The 20785-nt window shown below is 40.1% G+C and overlaps 1 protein-coding gene across 1 annotated transcript in view; it reads left to right on the top strand.

Annotated features, from left to right (window-relative positions):
• The window catches only part of si:ch211-158d24.2 (multiple epidermal growth factor-like domains protein 9), a 37988-nt gene that overhangs the window by 10058 nt on the left and 7145 nt on the right, over positions 1–20785 (top strand). Inside the window, exons 3-4 of the mRNA XM_023297637.3 lie at positions 9182–9321; positions 13658–13807. Of these exons, the coding sequence (XP_023153405.2) occupies positions 9182–9321; positions 13658–13807 (290 nt within the window). The remainder of the gene's footprint in view (positions 1–9181; positions 9322–13657; positions 13808–20785) is intronic.

The following is a 20785-nucleotide window of genomic DNA, read 5'->3' as shown; positions in this document are numbered from 1 at the left end:
ATATTGTGGCATTCAAGTGATCTAAATAGTTAACTACAAGTCTGCGAACCACAAATGCACAAACTGCGCATGTGGCAGGAAAACTAATTATGCTTAAAACAAATGTTTAGTATGAGGAAAGACTGTATGAAGATGATTCTCCGCCGTACACACCTTTATAATTCATCATTAACTTAAGTTGTAATTCAAGTAGTCGCTGCCAGATTTTGGAGTTGCTTTGTTTTGTACGCACTTTGTATGAGCCATCAGAGGAGCCCAAACACAGTGGCAAGTTCTGAGTTGTCTTGAAATCCCACCCTGTGTTCACCCATGATGCTTCAGTGTTGTCGGTTTTAGTAACTGTCAGATGCAACCTACCCAGTTCAATCCAAGAGATGCCCTGGAAGGGGTATCTAAAACAGTTCAATCAACCAACAAACACTTTAAAGCGGTGCTTTATGAGAGCGATTGTGAGATTAGCTGTGTGGCATTGTACTTGTTCACAGAGATGCTATGTGCTAAATGCAAAGCCAAGCAAGCTAACAGTGATGATATTACGATAAGGATGTTTCTTGTAATGTTCCGTGTTCACCAGTTTATTTTATCATGATAGCATTTGCTCATAAGCACTAACTACAAAATACAATTGAGGCTCATGGTAATCACCAAAGACAGTAGGATTCATCTCCCACTGCAGATCAACATGTCTGTAAAATTGATGGGCTGAATGAGCCAAGCCTGACCTAGATTGATATGAATTAAATATTAAATAGATTAATAGTTAATATTAAGTAAACCACTCACCAGCAGCATCTGCATACATACAAATAAATATTGCTATCCAATTGTCATTTGTTGAACTGACCCTACGCTGGCATACTAAGCTAAAGTGAAATCCAAACCAATGAAATTCCTTCAGGGTTAGCAGCTCTTTAAAGCCGGGTGACATTTATAATTGCATCCTTACTCAATGTTCTTAACAGCTCTAATGAGATTTCCTCATCCAGCTCACCCCTAATGTGACACTGTCTGTAGGAGCTCAACAAATCATGTGATGTAAAATTTGTCGAGTTAGGTACGGCCAGCATTTGACAAGAGAGCAGCATTCACCACTTGTATCTGTCCTAACACTTGTATTATGGTTGTATTTGGGTCAGCTCCTCTGGGCAATGACTGTAAGGCATTTCTGTTTACGAGGCTGTGTTGAAAAGGCACCATAGTCTGTAATGAAATATTGATTACGGTTGCAGATGTTTTACCTCTGTAATTCTGTAGTGAATTCATTACTACTGTCAATCTATCTTAACCCAACACTGATTGTAGGGATGATATTATTTTAATGTATTCCCTCAACAATAATGTACATGCTGGCTGAGAAAGTACATTATTTGATTTTTGACAATGGACACTGAAAATGTCAGAATTTTTGCAATCTTTAAACACGTGTCCTACAGATTGGGTTTCATGAATAAGCATACAGTTATAGACCGAACGGTGGTAACAGCAACAGCATCTGTTTTCATTCTTGCATTTGACTGGATATGTGTTGCTGCCTAATCAAGTGGAATCAGTGAGCTGATTCTCAGCGTCCTGCTGTGTTTCTACAGCAGCAGTGGACTGAAGGACTGCAGGGTTAGAGACACACATCTCTGCCTGATGACCACACTCAGGAGAGCAGGCAGAGCATCACTGCACTGCCTCACATCTGGCTGCAGGTTCAGGACAGGACTGATGCTGGCCTTTGATAAAATATCTCTTAGATGCAGTGCCTTCATACGTAGGCTTAGGGTTGGTAGGAGTCACTGTTGACATACTTTTGTAAGGCACTTCATTTCTGTGATTTAAAGTGGTACTGTTGTATTGTAGTTATTAAATGAATTACTCATGAGAAGGCTTAAACCATTACTTTATCATTAAACATGTGACCTTTAAACTATTAGGGTGTCAGCTTTGTGCATTATATCTATTGTATTTTGTATGAAATGAAAATGAAAATGTTTATGAACAGAGAAATAAAAACAAGACAATAGAAAATAGATGGTAGTTGTGGGTGCAGCGAACAGTGGAATTCTTTATTGGCAACAGCTCTTTCCATGACGTTCTCATTGTTTTCACAGAGAGGTTGCTAGGTTTGAGCTCACCCAACTGTCAACAAAACCCAACAGACTCTTGAATGAGTTTGTGGCTAGTTTCTAAGCTATCAAGCTACAACATGCTAATGTGATCAGGTTTGAAACTGTTGGAAGGTGGCTTTGTGGCTAACGGTTTCCCCTTGCTTCCAGCATTTGTGCTCAGCTAGGCTATAGGGCTGCACGATATATTGTTTTAGCATCAGCACTGAGATGTGCACCCATGCAACAGTCACACTGCAGGAAATGTAATGTAAAATAAGACACATTAACTCATACACATCGTGCTACAACTTATTTGCTGCTTGATGCAGGAAAAACCTGACATGGTTCTTGTTTTTCATGATTTTTATTTACTTTAACGTCAAGACACAGGGTTTGTTGATGTGCAGGCTCCACATTTAAATTTCGTAGCTACAGAAAGCATGATGTTGACCAAAAACAGGTACAGTGTCAGCAGTGTCTTGCATTTGTTGCCACCTCGTATGGCAACATGACTAATTTGTTTGGCCATTTAAATCAGCACCACAGAGCTCTGTATGACGAGTGCAAAACCAGATCTGAATGTCATCCAAAGCAAAAAACTATGCTGGACACATTTTCCAGTGTTACATCATATGAGAAATCTTCCAAATGGATTTTTAAACAAAAATCTCTAATTTTAGATGTAGATGCACAAAACCATCCTAATCATTCTAGGTTGATTGATTCTTTCCAAACAGAATGATTTCAGTCATCTGGTGAAAATTCCAATGTTTTTTCATCACTATATAGCACAGAATGGCAATATGTATATTTTTTCAATGTCGTGTAGCCCCATTATGCTGCACTGGCACTGGATGCAGAGATGAAACTGACTGAAATCCTTTCAGTTTATTTATCATTTCACTAGACTCTTCCAACACAAAGATTAACACGTAATATGAGCTGTAATCTGTAACAAACTAATTATATACTTTAAGGACATAAATAATGCGTCACATCTGACCGGCTAAGATGTTGAAAAGGTATTTCCCAAACTTGTTGACATATATGAAGAACCAGTCCAGAACTTTTTCTAGTCCAGGGTTTGGTTTGAACATTAGAGTGTTCTATGAGCTGTGTCTGTTTCTAAATGAGCATTTCTGTAGCCCCAGCAGCTCTGAGCCGTTTGAATGTACTGTAGATAATGGCTGACCACACCCGTCTCCATTATGTAATGCTAATACACAAGCTGAAACAAAACATTACAGATGTCACTACACAATTTAGGATGCTGTGAGCCTTTTGTCTGAAAACTGGCTCGCTTTCTTCCATAAATAGTTGGATGTGTCTATACTTGTGTTGAATGAGCCGGTACAGTGGAGCAGAGATCACAAGTCCTTCCACTCTGTTGTTTAACACGCCCTTTCAGGATTTGGCTGTGTACCCAGCAATGCTACTAAACCTGCTTAGTGTAGTTTCCGGTTTATGTTTGCCAAACGGTTCACCTCTCAGTGATTAAACTGGCAACCACATCCCTGTTGGACAGAGGATGTTTTCCACTGTCTGCCTTGATTAGACACATGTAGCAGTCGATGGTCGGCGCTCGCTCAGCAGCAGCTGAATGGGGTTAAGCTTTGTCGCCCGTGTAATACTGACCTACTTAATATGCAGATCTGACGCAGAGCGGCTGGCATAGAACAGCGAAATCACACCAAAACAATAACAAACCCTCCTCTTGGCCAAGAGAGCACAAATTATCACCAGGATTACCAAGCACTAAGGGAGAAGGTTTTCCTGATCTCAGAAGCATCATCTACTCCTATCTGAGAGTCCTACTCATTAGCATGTACTTCTCCAGTAGCAGACCTGGTGGGGTTTCAGGCTGCACATTAGACTACAAACCTCTTATTAAGTGAGAGTCATAAATTTGAGCAGCTCAGAGTGGAAGATGAAGCCTCACTGGTGACAGATTGTGCCGCATTGCCACAGGTCAGAGTCTGACTGACTGCCAGCCAGTGAGGGAAGAGAGCAGGTCATGGTGGTGCATTAAAGGACAGCTACACCATGGTTTTTTTTATTTCTTGTTGCATCCCCCAACTGATTTACATCACTGATGATTTTCCACCTTCTGTTGTTATAGCTAACTGTGGAAAATCCATAGATATATTTTTTTTAAATTCTTCTAATTCTAGTAGCTGCGTACTGGAGAAATTCTGGAAGCTAATGTTTTGTAAGACTTCTTACCCTTATTCTTTCTTCATCTTTCTTCTGTCATTCATCTGATTAGAGAAATATGCACTAATGATAAGCTAGAGGTTAAAGATTGTTTTTTGTACAATGAAAAAGATAGAAATCAAAGGCCGTGAACCATCTGGCCTCCTGGCATGGCATGCAGCGCAGCATCCAGTGCAGTGGAAACACAGGTTTTACTGTGCTTTAAATCTTTATCATCTACCACTGACTGTGCATTGAGTTATATTTTGACCATCTACAGTAGAATCTTTCATTGCATGAACGTTATCATGACATGTTGTTCCGTTATAATATAAAACATAGATAGTAGGCAGTGTGCCTAAAGACAGGCTATTCAAAAAGTGGATATCAGTTAGGGCATTGTAAGGATGTCACACAAGCTGTGTGTAACTATCCTGCCAGTTCACACAGTGTGAGCTGTTGGCAGAGTCAGTACAGTATAGGAGACTGCGTGACATTGCGATGTGTTGTTTTTCTGCCATACATATATTGCAGAGTATAAAAAAACCTAGGAATTTTCACCAGATGACTCAAATTAAGTATTTGGAGAAAATGAATCACTGTAGAATGATCAGGGTGATTTTGTAGGGGAATACATTTGCATTTAAAAGAAAAATCATTTAAGACAAACTGAAAAAGGCATCTGGAACTTTCCTCATAGTGTGACACTGACAAAGGCATCCAAAACAGTCTTTTATTTTCATATGGCATTCAGATCTGTCTTTGCACTCATACATACAGAGCTTTGTTGTGCTGATGTAAATGGTAAAACAACTGAAGTTGCATTTGTTTTTGCAACCAAATCATCTTTCTTCCACCTCACTTTCAGTGTTTCTCTGCGGTTCCTTACTCAGTTTGCTGTGCACATGTGGAGCCCACATGTCAACAAACTCTGGGTCTTGTAAATTAGGTCTTTTTAAAAACTCCAAGAACTATTAAATCAGAGTGAATCGTTTTCTATCAAATGATATATTGTGCAGCCCTTTGTGCAACTTGTGAACTAGTATCATCCATGCCACTCTGCGTATGTTAAGCAGTGTTTGTTGTCTAGTAGATGCGGTTCCTTGTTTTCTTGTTACACACCCTGTCAGTGCAGGTTAGCACAAGCAGCACACATAAATAGGAAGTAAATCGGTGCAACTACAAACAAAAATACACAATGCACCACTTTGGACCCAACATATTTAGGCCGCAGGCCAATAACCGGAGTGTATTTGCTAACTGGTGAAGTCCTTTTAAATCCTGAAACCTCAGCTGCTTGGTTTTCATTGTGCTAAGCAGTAATTCAGCTACAGTCAATCAAGAAGAGATTCATGTCAGGCACACCGCGAGGACAATAAGGGCAAGGACCACTCCCAGAAGTTGTCATCACATCAGTGCTGCCCTTATGATCAGACCTGGATAAAATATGGAAATGTTTGTTATTTTTATTAGTAGTATTTTCCACTAAAAGCATGCTTTAGGCTGCTTCCTGTTTACTTTAACTGCTGATCAAATTATCAAACAATTCCTTTTAGTTTCAACGTAATGGAGAAAATGTGTAGGGATGCCGTTTAAAATGTGCACAAAATGTGCAAGACGAGTCTGAAAACAAGGATAACAGCAGAAAACACTATGCTTGTATTAGTCGTATTAGGAACAGCATTATCCTGATGTTTATTGCTTTAGATTTGTTATTAAAGTAGTTAGAAGGACATTTTAAAATGAAGCACATCATGACAGACTATGAGTAGAGTTTTTGCTCACTTGCTGTGTGGCAGTTGGATTTTATCTCGCTGACTGCATTGTATTAGGGTCACGGTGCAGCATGTGGATGTTTTTGTTTTTGCATTGTGTGTGTGTGTGTGTCTGTGTGTGTGTGTTTTAGCTGGAGCATTGAGGACTCCTGATCTCCCAGCCTTGTCCTCAGCGGTGCCCACGCCCCACTAAGCATTGCCGTGGGCCTCCTCATTTGCATTAAGTGCAGTTGTTTTAACAAAGCCATGTTTGTATGAGGACCCACGCACATGCTCATGGAAAAGTGCTCCCAGTCACTCTTGATTTACTTCAATTGTTTTGAAGTCATTGTCCCCAGATTATGGTTCTGAGCCCATTGTCTGGGTTTGAGGGCTGATCAGGCTTGACTTAGCGTTGCGCTCTTCCTAGGAAATTACCTTGAGTGTGGGAGGGATCACAGAGGGATTTTTTCACTGAGAACAAATCAGATCTCTCCCTGCCACTCACTCACCCTCTCATATTAACGAGCTTACATTAGCTATTTTTATCAGATAGTGAGAGCACAGATCCAACTCAGGAAAGATGCATTAACAAAGGAAATAGCTCATTAATGAGTTGATTGCCTGACAGCTCAAAAGTGTTCGGCTTTAACTTTGCAGGAGCGTTCTACTCTACTGAGAGCAATCATTCTCGGTTAAGTAAAACACATGAAGCCAATAAAAGGTGTTACAGTATGGTTCTTTGAAACTAAAACCCATATCCGTGTTATTGAGTTTAAAAATAAGGATATTTTGGATGATAATCATTTTCAAACACAGAACAAAAAAATGTTGCTCTACTGTGGTGGAAGGATGTCACCTTTAAATTCTGAGTGACATATATTTTAGCAGACCTACACTGATGCATGCATACATACATACATTCATTACATATGTGCAGTAAGCTAATATCAGCCTGGTCTAGCTGTAGTTCTGGATGGATCCAGTCTGCTTCAAGGCTTTAGAGCTCTATGTAGAATCAAGTCACCCCACGCTGCTGATTCTCTCAGAATACCCTCTCAGAACTGTATATAGTCACACACCATGTTTGTGATGTCCTGTAGTGCCATTTTGCTCTTCTGTTTTTCTTCTACTGTGCATACACATTTCTATTCAAACTACAGCAGACTGCTACACATTCAGTTATACTACTCCTCATATTAAAACACACAGGGCTCCTGTGGATGTCTCAGAACGGCTGCGACTTTGTGCTTTTTACAGGATAGAGCAGCTGATTATGGATTGCTTGTAGCACAGTGACAGTATGATTATTCTTGCGGCGTGCTGAGAACAGTGGACAGAACACAGGATTTCTACATGTACAAATCAAAGCATATCCAAAGTCCCACACTGACTGCTTTAATTTCAACCTGTTAATAATGACGAGTTAGAAAGGTGTGAATGGCTGCTACCCACAGACGTTACCAATAGTGGAAAACATGGTGGGTCTATGTACTTTACTTTTGTTTCCATCCTCTCTGCTCTGTGCCAGCGGTTCAGCTGGATAGTGCCGTGATGTTTGTCAGAGGACTGACGGATGCAGCTGAGTAGTCGGTAATTGTAGTTTTTGCAGAATCTGGTTAAAGCAAGTGATTTATTTTTGGCAAATATTTAAACGGGACATGTAAAATGCAGTGATTTTGCTAAATTGTGATGAATTTAAACTTGTCAAGACTTCCAAAGGAACTGCACATTCCGCAGAGTAGTAGTTCAAGGACTGTTAGAAAGTGGAAAATCTGGCAATTATTTGCATTTTTATAGTAACTGGCTCTGATAAGTTGTGTAAATATGGTGATTTTTATAGATAACATGTCTTTATAACCTGCCGGTGGGTTTTGGGATTCAGAGGCTTAATGCATAGACTGTTTTATAATGGACAACATGGCAGCTTCCCAGTGGTGAAGCCTAAATGTCTGAGAAGTTCAGAAGTGGGCACTGATCTTGCACTAAGGACAGCCTCCACGTTGTGCACATCTGTCACCGGGAATGGAATCATGTATCAAAATCCTGCCTGGCCCTCAGTGCCCAACTAAGACCCCCACCCACCTATGAGAGAAAAGCAGGTGATCTGGAGCTACAGAATAGTGTCCAAGATGGTCAAGATTGCAGCCACTGGAACGAGCAAAGTTCAAGGTGTGTTTGCTCACATTAGGATCAGGCAGGACCTTGTGGCCCAGTCACTGTACTGACACAGGTTGTACTGGCATCACCTGGTGTCCAGTGTATGGTTTAAGGAGTGAGGCTTTCATTTCATATGAAGAATGCAGCTGCTGGAGTCATTTTGTACTGGAGTCAGGACAAAGGTAACATTTGAGGCTGCTGTCAGAGAATGAATGAAATAATGAACTCTGACGTACTGTCACATATATATATGTGGGTTTTCATCATGTCTGTTTTCTTCAAGCTACAAAAAAGAAAAATCTCTTTGTAGTTTCAACTTTCAAAACAGCACATGCTGGGAAGTCTGCTACTAAGCTTGTTTTTCTTTTTAAATTCATTTAAAGAGTTCAGCTCCATTAGCCAGTTAACGGATCTTGTCAAAGTTCATGTTGTTTTTTTCCAGGCTTACATGCTGTTCAGTGCTTTGATCATCACCCAAACCTAAATGTGTTGTATCGAGGTGGCGAATGACGTTTCAGAGACGAATGTGTCTGAAGTCAGTCAAATAGAACAGATGAAGAGTAGGTGAGAGTGAAATAATCTTATTTTTTTCGTGATTTTCGTAGACTGATCCTTTTGGTAGAGACGGAATGAGATGATAAGGAATAGCGTAAGGAAAAAACCAAATTTCACACGGTGATTCGCCGGATACTACACGTCCAACAAAACATGCTAAATGTGTTAGTGTTAGTCGGGGTACTTCCTGCATACTTCATACCTGCAGCAGATCTATAGAAAGCAGATGGACGGGAGAATCTGCAGGATTTGCACAGCCTGGGTGTCAAGTGTCAGGACTGCAGTCCAAAACACACACACACACACACACACACGCACGCACGCACGCACACACACACACACACTCGCTGACAGCCCAGGCCTGGAATTCTGTTGTACGCTTCTGAAGGTGTTGTGGTAATTTTGTGTTCTGCTCTGCCCCTCCAGCTCAGGGATATGCATGTGCAAGACGGGAGTGTATGGACCCAAGTGTGACGAATGCCACCCAGGTTTCTTCCACTTCAGTAGCACTGGCTGCCGGCCCTGCCAGTGTAACAACCACACCAACTACTGCCATCCACAGGCTGGTGAGTCTGCTGATCACAAATGGAATGGTGCAGTTAAAACCGTTGCATACTGAAATCTTAAAAACTGTTTTGATAATCACCCTAACAAGCTTAAAGTCTTGTTTTGTACCTTTTCAGCATTCAGGACTGTCAGGTTCAGCTGTGAATGAGCCACAGTGGCTGAGTTTGGTAGAGCATCTGCCTTCCTGACTTGAAATCCAATGGACTTGTAGGTTAATTTACAGACAGGTGCTTGTACTTAACTTGACTCTTTTTTATTTTTACATGACTTTATACTTAACTAAGCTTCTAATTATACTGCTAGCTTATACCGTTTGTGCCATTCATGAAGTAAAGCTTGAGTAACTAGCTCCCCAACGAGCTAAATTTCAAACAACAATATATAGTTTGGTGGCAAATTAAAGGAAATCCCAACATCAGGTGTCATAGGAAGGTGTTGGATCACCGTGGCACTAATTCTCTTAGTCTCTGGACTCTTTTGGAGAAACTACTGGAGAAATTAACAGCATTCTCCCAAAAGCTATCCCCTCAATTAATGATGATGATGGTGGAGAGCACTGTCCAAAATCTCCCATAAATGTTCGTTTGGGTTGAGATCGGGATCTGAAGGCCACATCAAATGATTGACGTCATTTTCGTCAAACCATTCAGTGAGCCTTCCTGGAAGAATCTGCTCCTATCAGAAGAGAAAAATTTGACCGTATGATAAAAGTGATCACTCAGAACAACTTGGTATTCATTTCATCCCTCTAAGTGGACCAGATATATTAATGAAAAATCCCTCACAGCATTACAGAGCCACCAGATCCTCAACAACTTTTCTCAACAAGTTATACTTTCTCTTCTAAAACCCTCACACTGACAGCAGCGATCTGTTGGTGCCTGTAATGGAAGAAGCAGCTGTATGTGCTCCTTTCAGCATGCAGCCCCTGGGTAAATGGACAATGCATCAGGAAGCTGAAGCTTAATGGTCCAACCAGTCTTTGCCCTCAAAATGCTCATTAAGTTCCCCATAAATTTAACACCTTGGTACTATATGCTGAGGATAATCTGCTGTGTTTAATTAGGGACATTGGCAACACACAAGCTCTTCAGTTTGTCTAAAGTAAATGTTTATCATGGGACCTCAACAGAAGTGTAATATTGTGTTGGCGAGAAGGATACAGAAAGCTAAGAAAAACTAAAATTGAAATTGAAAATGTTAAAAATAGATGTAGAATTCCACAAATCCAGGCTCCAGTGTGATTTATGGTTGGATTTATCCTCTTCTGCGTTCTTGATCGCGTATAAAGGAGGATTGCTGCTCACCTCCAGCAGTCAGGCTTTGAGAATTAGGAAACCACCAGCTAGTGACAGGCTTGAAAAGGAGGATAGGTAGAGGGGTCAGAATGTGGGGGGTGTAGGAGGGGGCAGCAGTTTTAGAAGCCATATGTCTCTCCATTATAATGCAGGGGCAGATGGAGCGCTGTAGCCTTTTCCTGGGCTCAGTGTTCACAGGGCTGTGGATTAACATAGCTCAGGGCTGACAGCTCCTTTAAAGACTGACCCTGGCCTCTCCCTAGGGATGCTTACACAAGAATGTATTGTGCAAATGCAAATTATACAGTATCCCAAACACTGTGTACCTCCAATAAACATGACGGGAACTCGCCATTTCCAACAGGACACTGGAAGACTGTCCCCACACTGACCCATTGTTTTCAACTGAACTAAAATGAAAGAGAGATAAATGAAGGTTTTCAGTCTATCATCAGGAAAATGTTTCACAAGAAGTATGGCCTGTTAACCATTATTCTTTTTTCTAGGTCAATTCAATCTAGTATGATAAATGTCACCTTTATTTTAGTGTCATTTCACTCAGATGACCTGCAATTTGTCGACTACAGCTGAGTGAAAGCTGTTATTTGTCTTCACTTGTCCACTGCTTGATGTAATGAAATATTTCCTCTTAAGTAAACGCTGTCTCCACCCAACACTTTGACCTGTGATGTGCAGGGTTTGCTGCAGGGAATGCTGCATTTTACAGCTTTTGGTTGAAACCACTGTTATGCAAAGTTATAGCAGCAGTGTGTAGACAGGTTGAGTCATGTCTGCATATCCTCTACCTGTGATCATAGAGACATACCAATTCAAAAACACCCAGAAGCTCAGCCATGAATAGCACAATCTGCTTACAAGAAAAGCAATCAATATATTCAAATTGGATCTTTTTTTTTTTTTAAACTACAGTAAGTTTCATAAATCTATTTGGATAAAAATGGCAGTCCATTGTTTTAGCTGAAGAACCTCTGACTTCAGTGTAACCTTCCTACCTCTGAAAGATACCGTGCTTGTGTGCTGATATAATGCAGTTTGACTGGTTCGTGTTTCTTTTTATACTATATCAGTGTCTTTTTGGGAAGCAGTCTGATCCCATTTTAGTGTGACGTGTGAAAAACATAGATGAGGTTGAGGTACAGAACGGCATCTCATAGAGAGGAGACTGTCCCTGCCTGAGTTTCACCTCTCAGGATACATTGAGCTGACTGCCAGGATAACGGCTCTGTTATAGTTTGCACGTCCGTGAGTACTTTAAATTTTTTACATCGGTCCCTGAGAATGACCGCACTATAAGGCCAGTACTGTGCATACAAGGAATAAATGCATACAACCTACTGCACTTGTATGGAACAAGTCCTCCAAGTGGCCTCCTGCAGACTAGAATGTATTATAACAACAACTACACATCTGTGGAGTCTGCTTTCAAAGTCGTTTGTACACAGAGATGGCGAAACCATAAACTGGACTTAAAAACACACCTGCAGGCCGTAGATGGTGCTGGAAATACCATCCAAACACCTTTGTTCTTCTGTTATATTTGTTCATTTATAACACAAACACACAGAAGCATAAAATAATGTTTGCCACATTCAGGGCACTTGCTTCTCCTTAACTGACTCTGTGTTGGACTGATTTGCAAATAGTGCACACTAAAACATACAGTATTGACTATATTCTGCTTTATATTAGAATACTATGCACACTGTTCGTTTATTATCTGTTATTTAATTACACTTACACTGTATAATGTTTTCTTGTGTATTCTACACTATATTGCCATAGAATATTTCTGTTCTGTACTGTATGTTAGACTATATTAGTGTATATTTTACGTTATATTTTCTGTTCCATTCTACATTAAACTATATATGTATACATATAAGTAACTGCATGTTTAAAAAGTCATGTGGTCATGGATACTGCATGCTTATTGTTTGCTTGTAAGTTAGTTGCTTTTGTATAATTTAGTTTTCTTCCTTTTTTTAATTTTATCTAATTCTCTTTCTAACAATTAATTTTTGAACTTTTCGAGTTTTTTACCGGAAAAACTACCTCTCACAATGAAATCCATGCAAAGTTCTTAAAAATGTTCTTTACTTGTTTTTTTTTTTTTTTTTACCTCTGCTCACTTCTATCCTGATGCTGCTGCAACATCTCAATTTATTTCAGTCACTAAAGACTCATCTAATATTTACATTTGATATTCGCCTTAAAATATGCTGTATTTAAATTAAAATTTGAAAATACAAGGTAGTGCTTTGTAAATATTCTATTCCATGGAGTCTTGAGGTCTTGAAAGAACTACAAAAAAATACTAGATTCAGAAAACTCCTTAGAATGTAGTAAAAAAAAGTTAGAATTTAATTCATATGTCTCTTTAAAGTGTTTCTGTGCATGACTGCTGATTGTCAGGGGATGTTATGACAGTGGATTTTGCTGATCAGTCCTTTTTTGTGGACCATCAGTACCATCAGACCCGTAGCGAACACTGTCACTGCTAACCCTAACCCTAACCCTACGAAGCCTCAGCTGGGAACACGGCAGTCAAGGTTTTAGCCAGGATTTACACAACATATCATCACACTTCATCCCACCTGTTTTTTTGTTATGCTTTCAGCTTTTGTCATGTATGAGTATGAAACTGTCATTAAACTGCGTTCTGTGGCGTTAAAAGGTCTTAAAGTATCTTAAACGTCACCCGTTTATCATAAAGTTTCCAGGCTCTGCCCATGAAATTGTGCTTTTAAGAAAGGCGCATATATTACTGTTACCAACATTCACATAACGCATGTAATCTTTTGCAATTTTGGCACAATGGTCACCAAATAGAATCAGAAAAATGTATTATTAGTACATTTTTTTATTTATTTAAGGACCTCTGACTTTGTGTGCAGTGACCAAGTTGAGGTAAAATAAAAATGGTGGTGAGTCTTATGTAACCAACTAATCCCACTTTCTGGTGTAAGCAGTTCTAAGACAAAATAGGTAACCATGTGTTATTTGTTCTGCCCTACAGGAGTGTGTCTGAACTGTGAGGGCAACACCCAGGGATCCAACTGTGAAGAGTGTAAGCCTGGTTTCTACCGCAGCCCCAGAGCTGCCCTGACCGACCCCTGTGCACCGTGCCCATGCTCCAACTCCGCCTCCACCGGCACCTGTCACACCGGTCAGTCCCTGCTGACGCATCACACACTCACCTCAGGCTCTCATCCAGTGCTCTGTTGCAGTGATTAAGGGGGTTTTGATGCGACGGGCTTCTTACAGACACCGATATTGTGCAGTGATGATGTCTTAGAAAACATTTCGCAAACTCTGCTACAGGTGCGCCGCAAAATAAGTCAGCATGACATTTTACCATCTACCTTTGACTGGTTAGTAAAGGTTATAAGGGCAATGCAGTGAAAGTAATACAGCATTAAAATTGAGGAACCTGCTGCCTTGTATGCTGTGTACATGACAACACAGTAAAAACCCTCAGTCTTAAGATGTGTAGAAAAGCAACCAGAGAATGCCAGAGGAATACATAGTTCATAAATGACAAAGCTGCAGCTAATGTGTGCAGCAGTATTTAAAAATATATACATTGATATTTGAATCTGCTGTGGCACATGTGGTCGAACAGGTTGTCCTCTAATTGCAAGGCAGTTTAATCCCCTGGCCCTCCACATGTCAAAGTGTCCTTGGGCAAGACACTAAAGTTGAAGTTGCTCCTGATGGCAGGCACCTTGCATGGCAGCTCTGTCGCCGTTGATGTGTGTAAATGTGTGTGTGAATGGTGGAATGAGGAACATTGTAAAGCGCTCTGAGTACCACTAGTGTAGACAAGTGCTATATAGGTGCAGACCATTAACCATTTGAATCGCAATGGCAATACTGGTTTAAAAAATGCAATTCAATTTTGACATCAAATCGCACTGCTGCAATACAAGGCATCTAATGGTCTCATGACGCTTGCTGCCATTTTTGACTCCAGAATGTAGCCATAATGCTGTGATTTGATTTTGCTGGACACTAGGAGGGTTGCTCTTGAAACATAGTTCATGTCATTGCTGTCCTGAAAAGATTGCAAGGCTTTATGGAGGTGCCGTATGCAAGATGTTGCTGGAATACCAGCATCTCAGACGAAAGCGAACAGACAGGGAGGGACACCTCCCAGCAAAACAGCAGTAGAGACTCACACACTGAGCTGAAATGAAACAAGTGCACATAAATCAGGTAAATGCATGTTTTTGCTTTAATTAATTTATGGGGGGGTTAATGGGGGTAGTGTGTGAGTCAGTCTTTGTTTATGAATGTGCAAAAGACCAGCCGTTTTACAGGGAGGGAGAAACATGCACCAACATGCATGTGCAGCCGGAAGCTCAGATTACAACACACATAGAGTGTGACTTCATCCTCTGCTAAAGATGGCATTACCCCTCTATATTTCTTCGTAACAAATAGTTGTTTGCGGCTATATTTATGTTTAAAATCTTGCATATTGCACCTTTAAATTAGCTTAAGAATAATCAGTTTAAGAAATTCAAAATGGATAGTTCTTCATTTTGATAATTGCCAGGTCAACCATTGAGATTCCAAGAACTTACTTGGAATTTCATTACATTCAAACAAGAATTTCAAAGAAAGCTACTGATTGTCTGACCGGTTGTTTAAACGTGTTTAGCCAGAGTTTCACTAGAGGAGTTGTAATTTCTTCCCAAGTCGATAGGGCCTTTTAGTGCTGCATTTTCTTTTCATAACCAGCAGTCAACGTCATGGCCGAGCATTAGCACCATGAAACTGCAGCATATCGGTGACGGTCTTTGAAACACAGATTCAGACTTCCAAGATTTCATAAGTCAGAAACCTAAGGAAAGTATCGTGACCACTTGCAGCGTGGGGCTTTCTGTATAACATTACAACTTGTCACTGTGCAGTGTAGAGGAGTTTTGCAGTGTTGGAGCCGAGTCACAGATGATCTGGTGTGTTTGAACTGCAGCAAGTGCAGAGGGATGGATGGAGATCGAGGAGGGGCTTCACAGATCTGCATGTTCTAAAGGAAGCACCGGTGTAGAGTCTAAGATTCAAGAAGTTTTAAAGTAGGAAGGGATTCAAACTTGTATTAGTTTTTAGAGGTTGAATCAATGACCGGACAAGGAGTCTTATGAAGTGAATGTGCATATTTAAATTAATTAAATGTCAAGTCCACAGCCTCACAGTTTCTGACTAAATTCATCTGTTAAAAGTGACCATCCAGCTGTCCTCCAAATAAAACTGAAAGCTGAAATTCAGTTCCATTAATAAACTGGATGGCCTTTCTTACTTTAAGTACCATTCACCAACATGAATAGTTTGTGAATTAACACAGTTCTAGTGGTTTGGCACTGCAGTGAATCCAGCTCAACAAGACAAATACCAAAGATCTGAAATTCAGTCATTAGTTCCAGTCTCTCTACATGTGCAAAGTGGTGCATTTCCAACATCAGCATTGATTCAGTGATGATCAGTTCTACACTATGCCCTCATATGAACAAACTGAGACTGACTACAGTCTGGTTTGCTGACTGTATTCATCATTTTATCATGAAAGGGTTGTTATGTTGTTGACTTTTCCTGTGTTTCTTGACATGACTTTGACCTACGTGAGACCAACAAATTCTTGTTTTATTTGAGGACAGCGAAATTGTTCCCTTTGATCCATTTAACAATAATCTATTTTCAGCAGATTTACACATATCATTAGTTATCTGCTGTTTGCATCTCTGCTAGTTTTCAAAATAATATTTTAGTGAAATAAATAATCTTTCAAAGATCCACTAGAGTGCTTTCGATCTCTATTTCCAGACAATCTGGGATTAATGCTGACCTTCTCACATGACCCCACTTCTGTCACCTTCAGGCTGCTGCTGCCCTACTTCCACAACACACCCAAAGGTCTCTATTGGGTTGAGATCTAGGTTGAATGACAGACTGACAAATTCCTAAACCACTCCGGTTTTCTCTGAAATTTTATTGTGTGGCAGCCACTTAACAAACCACTGAACATCTGCTCAATGGCAGCACCTAAAGAGTTCAACGTCAGTTACTCTGTGTCATTTAAAATGGGATGGGCTTGAGATTCATGCTACTACTTGCCACTGGCACATCAAAACAGACCGTAGAATTCATCAGAACAGGCAGCGTTCTTTTGATGTAATCTCCCAGTGTTCATGAGTAACTGCTATACATTTCAAGCTGTGTGTAAAATGTCACTCTGCATTTAACTGAGTGAGCTGGTGATAAACTAAAACCAGCCTTTGAAGTCTCAACAAGAAATAATTTTGGTGAACACAGTGTTTTCAGTTAGAGCACAGCATCCCTGGACACACACCACATTTCTGTGCCTGAAGAAGTCCTTTCCTACCCCAGTTATCAGGAGACCTGCTTTATAGTGTCTCCATATGAACGTCAGGACTATAGAATAACCCAGTTAAGTTCCTCCTCTAATTAAAAGAAATCTGGTTCAAATTTCTGATTACTCTATTGTTAAATGGGTTATCATAAAAAGGAAACATTAAGTTATTTAGATTAATTGAGAAATAATTAAGGTCATAAAACATCAAAATATCACTTCATCAAAAGACATTTTTTTCAACAATTATATAAAATGGAGAGAAGCACCAGTTGAAAATCTGCAACTAGCAATTAGTTAATTACCAATTAGTAATTAATCTCAAAATTTTCACAAATTAGCTCTGCGTTGTTCTACTGTTTAGTTAATTCACTGACATTACCAGATCCGATTGGAGCACATTGGATCTGAATCGAAACACTGATTGTAAGCTTAAAATTCTGACAGGACAAAATGGAAAAAACACGCCATTGTCACAACACTTAACAGACTGCATTTAACAAACTGCTCTTGAGAAATACTTTACAGTTAAAGGAAATAAACAGCAGAAAACCAAGCATTATTGGCTGGTATGGTAATGGTTTAAGTCATTCACTAAAATTAAAATATACACTTTTTAGATAGTTAATGCTAGATTAAAGTAATGGGTAAATGGTTGAAACAGCTGTATGTCAAATAAATTGTATAGCTAGTTCAATAAACTGTAATGCTAAAAGTAATGACTATATTGTTGTAATAGCTGGAGGCAGCTGAATAAAATGTGGAAACAGCAAATTTAAATAATGGATAAATTATGTAATGGAAAGATGGTTAAAATAGTTAAATGTAATGAATACATGCTATAAAGATCTAGGTTCTGCATCCAAATTGTAGCAGTACAAATGTTTACCAAACAAACCAAACCATTGACTATTCAATATTTTATTTCACAGTGTAATATTTTATTCAATTAAGTGTGTGGTGGTTTATCTAAATAGTTTTTAAAGAAAATGTTAGCTTAAACTGGTATATAAAATATTGCAAACTAGTTAAAATCCTCTTCACAATTGCCCAGATATAAAGGTAATGTCTTCAAGTTGTTTTAAAAACCATGATGTCATAACATATGTGACATAAAATAGGATGTGCAGCAAATCTTCACAACTGATAGACTGAAAAATGTTCAAATCCATAATAAAAACAGTTGCATATCATAAACTGACATGTAATGCCAACTCTAGACCGAACTTTTCAGAGTATTTTGTTGATGGCCAGAACTCCGTAGGTGGAAATAAATATTGTGTCACCTGGTTCATTTGCGGTAACTCTTAAAGAGATTAACCTTATCTCCAAGACCGTAATTACAGAGCGTCCAGGAGCAGTGTTACGTATACTGTGGCTGTCATCAGCCTGTTGTGGTTTGAGTTCATCGGACTCTAACACCACACCATGACACAGTGGCTTACATCACAGCTTATCCATGTCAGACTTCCCTTGAACCCTTTCTACAAACTGCTTGTTTGTTGAGGTCTTCATTCACCAGTGTGTCACCCTGTTCACTCTTGTCTGTTATTCATGTTCACCCATCATGCCCTCCCTCTTTCTGGACCAATCCTAGACAGCTTCGCCACATCCCGATCATCTCCCCCCATTAGCAGCGGCATGCATGGCAACAGCCACATATATGTGCACTTATGCTGTCAGGTTACATTTCCCCCTGCCAGGGACCGCAAAGGAGGTTGCTCAACATGGGGAAGGGACATGTACCAGGCTTTGCTGAGCTGGGACAGCATGAGCACAGCTGGGCCATTTCAGCGCCAGTCAGGCAGCAACAGACTGGGGGGGATGGGCAGCATCACATTCTCAGTTCAGACAGCATCGGTGCAGGAAGAGGAGTCCAGGAGCTGCAAAAGACAGGAAGAAATCAGAAATACGCTCAGAGCTGTGATCAGCAGAACTTCTCTTGTTTTAACAGCATGCGTGGCTATAAAGGATGCTTTAAACTAAACACTTCAGCTGGTAAAAGGAGCAGCCTGCAGGTGGAGGTTTCCCTGGCAACAGCAACAAATGAGAAGATGCCACAGTGTGGTATCATGGCTTCACACTGGGGGGTCATGCTTCCTAAATGTGCTGATAAGGCCTTTTGCAGTAAATGAATGTCCCTCCATACTGACACTCAGAGAGGTGAAATGGAGCATTGCACAAGTTCAGAATGTGGGTCACACATATGAAGTCATCCATGTATGATTGTGTCTTTGCTCAGTGGTAGAGGATAGCTGGCCTCTTTCAGCTCATCATCAGGTTCATCGAGTATTTTCATTCATTTTATTTCAATTTTCTTTTTTTTCTATAGCTTTCTTCTCTTTCTAAGTGTGTATATCAGACAGTTACCTGTCCATCTGTTGCAATGTGTTTCATAGCAAAGTGGAGGAAAATGGGTAAACAAGCAGGTCAGGTCCTCTGGCCCCTGCAGTGCAGTGTGGAGCAGCTCACGTTTCTTTCTAGTTATATAACCCAGTAGACCAACTGCCTTTGAACCCCCAGCAGAGGTTAAATCATGCTTATCAGTAGCAGCCTGCTCAGCGCTGAAATACAACACAGTCACATGACTACACTGATGGAGACCTACATCTAGGCCACTGGAAGGCAGTTATCTGTGTCTAAATCATTCAACACCAACACCTCCACTGTACCGAGCACTGGAGTCTGAATGCAACCACTGGTTCACAGTGTGTAGTATTAACATCTGTCATTTGGAAGAATACTGAACAATTTTGGCAGAATACTACCCAAAATTGTTTATACCCATACCAAACTAAGATTTATTGAGAATTTGAATTGACTAATAGGTGTTTGGTGTTTTTGGGGGTTTTTTTGACTGGAAATGATAAAAACAAGAGACAAGAGAGTAAAACATGTTGTGATATGTTGATGAGGAATTTATTTCCGTTTTTACATTATTCATTCATGTGTGTTTTGACTGGGATTTTGTTCTACACCTCTTTGTGATGATCTCCAGGTCTTTGAGGTTGAAGCTTCCTTGCCGTTGTTCTGGTCTTCAGCTGCCTCCATGGATTCTCTGCTCCAACTTATTGATATTGGTTTCTGTTCATTTCAATCATTTCTTGACCTCTTTGGCTGGGAATGTTTCAGATCACTGTCTTGTTGGAAGATCCAAAGTTTTCTGCAAAAACCCAAAGTCAAACATTCCCACCACCATGTTTGACGGTGGGGATGCTGTTTTGAGGGTAAAATGCTGCTTCGTTTTTTCATCGTTGTGTCCAAACAACCGCATTTTGACCACAGAACTAATGACCAAGCGCTTGTTTGTTTGTCAGCTGAGCTTTTGTGTGCCTGTCTTGGAGAAGTCAGCCTGTTTTGGTCTTCATTCATAGACACCAGCATTGTTCAGTGTCTGATTGAGATGTTGCTACCAGAACTGCTTATATTCATTAGGATGGTCTTGGTGATAATCCTTGCATTCATCTTGGCTTCTACCATTCTTCACAGTGCAGGGATCACGTCCGGCCTCCTACCACATCTTTTGAGATTATTCAGTTGAAAAATATTTGTGCTTTTTGATGATGCTTTGCTCTGTGGCTACTGGAACTTGAAAACACTTTGACCTGACTTAATGGCGTTTGTCCATCTTGTGAGTAGCCCCAATGTGCAGCTCTGTCTCACTGATGGACTCTAATAGCAGTTCATTAAGCTCTTTGGTTTTAGTCAGAACTTGAGCAAATCTATTCATCTGCTGTTTTTATTTTTAGTTTGTTAGATTAATCTAAAACATTT

This window comes from Amphiprion ocellaris, chromosome 6 (assembly GCF_022539595.1).
Source record: "Amphiprion ocellaris isolate individual 3 ecotype Okinawa chromosome 6, ASM2253959v1, whole genome shotgun sequence".
Taxonomy (NCBI): Eukaryota; Metazoa; Chordata; class Actinopteri; family Pomacentridae; genus Amphiprion; species Amphiprion ocellaris.
This window is presented reverse-complemented; position numbering and strand designations above follow the sequence as displayed.